The sequence below is a fragment of the Oncorhynchus kisutch genome, unplaced genomic scaffold (genome assembly GCF_002021735.2).
Source record: "Oncorhynchus kisutch isolate 150728-3 unplaced genomic scaffold, Okis_V2 scaffold3868, whole genome shotgun sequence".
Classification (NCBI taxonomy): domain Eukaryota; kingdom Metazoa; phylum Chordata; class Actinopteri; order Salmoniformes; family Salmonidae; genus Oncorhynchus; species Oncorhynchus kisutch.
Window position 1 is genome coordinate 311,883 of NW_022265813.1, and position 2,537 is coordinate 314,419.

General features: G+C 55.6%; 1 protein-coding gene across 1 annotated transcript in view; it reads left to right on the forward strand.

Annotated features, from left to right (window-relative positions):
* Positions 1-2,107, forward strand: part of LOC109887177 (leucine-rich repeat and transmembrane domain-containing protein 2) — a 65,963-nt gene extending 63,856 nt beyond the window's left edge. The window contains 5 exon segments of the mRNA XM_031821118.1: positions 1,681-1,730; positions 1,732-1,974; positions 1,976-2,027; positions 2,030-2,058; positions 2,060-2,107. Of these exon segments, the coding sequence (XP_031676978.1) occupies positions 1,681-1,730; positions 1,732-1,974; positions 1,976-2,027; positions 2,030-2,058; positions 2,060-2,107 (422 nt within the window).
* The last annotated feature ends 430 nt before the right edge of the window (positions 2,108-2,537 follow it).

Below are 2,537 nucleotides of genomic sequence, written 5' to 3' on the forward strand. Positions count from 1 at the left end.
TCTCTCTCTCACTCTCTCTCTTTCTCCCTCTCTCTCTTTCTCCCTCTCTCTCTTTCTCCCTCTCTCTCTTTCTCCCTCTCTCTCTTTCTCCCTCTCTCTCTTTCTCCCTCCTCCTTTCTCCCACCTCTCCCTCTCACTCTCTCTTTCTCCCTCCCTCTTTCTCCTCCTCCCTCCTCCCTCTTATCCTCCCTCCCTCCCTCCCTCCCATAGGGACAACAAATGAGTCACTAATCCTTATGTGTGACTGACACAACCCCTCACACACATAGCTAGATCTTCCCCTGAGGCACGTCCACACCCTGGTCCAGACACTTGCTGAAGCTATGATCTCATCTCATCAATTATCCATCCATCTCCGATTCAACATGGAAGACTGACATGTTAGAGGCTTACCAATCTGTCAGACAGTTATACAGCCAGCAGACCCTGAGTGTCAGACAGTTATACAGCCAGCAAACCCTGAGTGTCAGACAGTTATACAGCCACAGACCTGAGTGTCAGACAGTTATACAGCCAGCAGACCCTGAGTGTCAGACAGTTATACAGCCAGCAGACCCTGAGTGTCAGACAGTTATACAGCCAGCAGACCCTGAGTGTCAGACAGTTATACAGCCAGCAGACCCTGAGTGTCAGACAGTTATACAGCCAGCAGACCTGAGTGTCAGACAGTTATACAGCCAGCAGACCCTGAGTGTCAGACAGACAGAGAGCAGTCACTGTAGAGTGGAGTGGAATTGTTGCATGCTAGCTGTGACCTTCCCTTGGTTCCACCATACACCACCCATGGCTCCACAATGGCTGCCAGTTGCTGTTTATTTGTATTCATTTCTGATGAAACTGCAGACTTGTTTACTTACCAGGAGGATGATGACTGATGTGTGGTGGTAATTCTCTGTCTCTCACTCTCTCTGTAATTCTGTCTCAATGTCTCTCTCTGTCACTCGGTCTCTCTCTGTCACTGTGTCACACTGTCTGTCTCTCTAAATACCATCTGATGCTTTTACTATCTGAATAACAATTTTATTTATTCTCTCTCTCTCCCCCCTCTCTGTCCTATCTCCCACCCCTCTCTGTCCTATCCCTCCCCTGCCTCCCCTCTCTCTCTCCCCCCTCTCTGTCCTATCCCCCACTCTCTGTCCTATCCCTCCACCCTGCTCACCTCTCTCTCTCCCCCCTCCTCTCTGTCCTATCCCTCTCCCCTGCTCCCCTCTCTCTCTCCCCCTCTTCTCTCCTTCCCCCTCTCTGTCCTATCCCTCCCCCCTGCTCCCTCCTCTCCCCCCCCTCTCTGTCCTATCCTCCCCCCTGCTCCTCTCTCCTCTCTCCTCCTCCCTCTCTCTCCCTCCCCCTCTCTGTTCTATCCTCCCCCCTGCTCCCTCCCTCCCTCCTCTCCCCTCTCTGTTCTATCCTCCTCCTGCTCCCCTCTCCCCCCCCCTCTCCCCCCCCCTCTCTGTCCTATCCCTCTCCCTGCTCCCCTCTCTCTTCCCCCCCTCTCTCTCTTCCCCCCTCTCTGTCCTATCCCTCCCTCCCCCTGCTCCCCCCCCCCCCTCTCTGTCCTATCCCTCCCCTGCTCTCTCTCTCTCTCCCTCCCCTCTCTCTCCCTCCCTCTCTGTTTCTATCCCTCCCCCTGCTCCCCTCCCTCCCCCCTCTCTGTTCTATTCTCTCCCCCCTGCTCCCCTCCAGGTGGTAAGGTAGATGGGGTGGAGTGTACCCTCCCTAAGGACCTGCGAGGAGGCGGACATCCGTGGTGTTCCAGTGGAGATGTTCAACTACTGCCTCCAACTGGATGACGAGAACAGGGGAGGAGGGGGACGCGGAGCGGAGGAAAAAGAGGGTTCATCCCCGCCCTGCGGCCGAACTACCGGCTCCGGAGCCCCCACATCCGAATCTGAAGTCCCCCCTGCGGGCGACCTGGTGCCCGTCCCGGACTGTGTGCGGCGGCGCGTACAGCCGGTGAGCGTGCGGAGGGCCATCGGGCGTGACGGTGGTGATAGCCGGGGTGGTGTGTGGCATCGTGTGTATCATGATGGTGGGGCGGCGGCCTACGGATGTATCTATGCCCTCGCTCATGGCCAAGTATCAACGAGAGCTGAAGAAGAGGCAGCCCTGATGGGAGACGGGGAGGGTGACGCAGAACCCTGAGGACAAGCAGATCTCCTCTGTGGCATAGAGGGGTCAGGGGTTAGAGGTCAGGGTCAAGGTTGAAAGGGCTCTATTACTCCTCTCCCTCCTCTCCCTGAAAACCAACCAGCTCCTGCTGTACTGTCTTCTCTATCTCCACCAAACGACAATCACAATGGGTCCTCCATTCTGAACCCTGTTCTCATTCTGAGATGAGATAGATATGTACGAGTCAGACCACTAGACACCGCCTGATAGGGTGATCAACAAACTCTGAACCTTCAATGACCCTTCTCTATCCCTCAGCCCACAAACCCCACAGCCCTGCAGAAAACAAGAACTGGTCTGGTTTGGCTTGATCTGGACTGGTCTGATTTGACATGGTCTGGTTTGGCAGGACATGGGTGGAGGGATGGCCT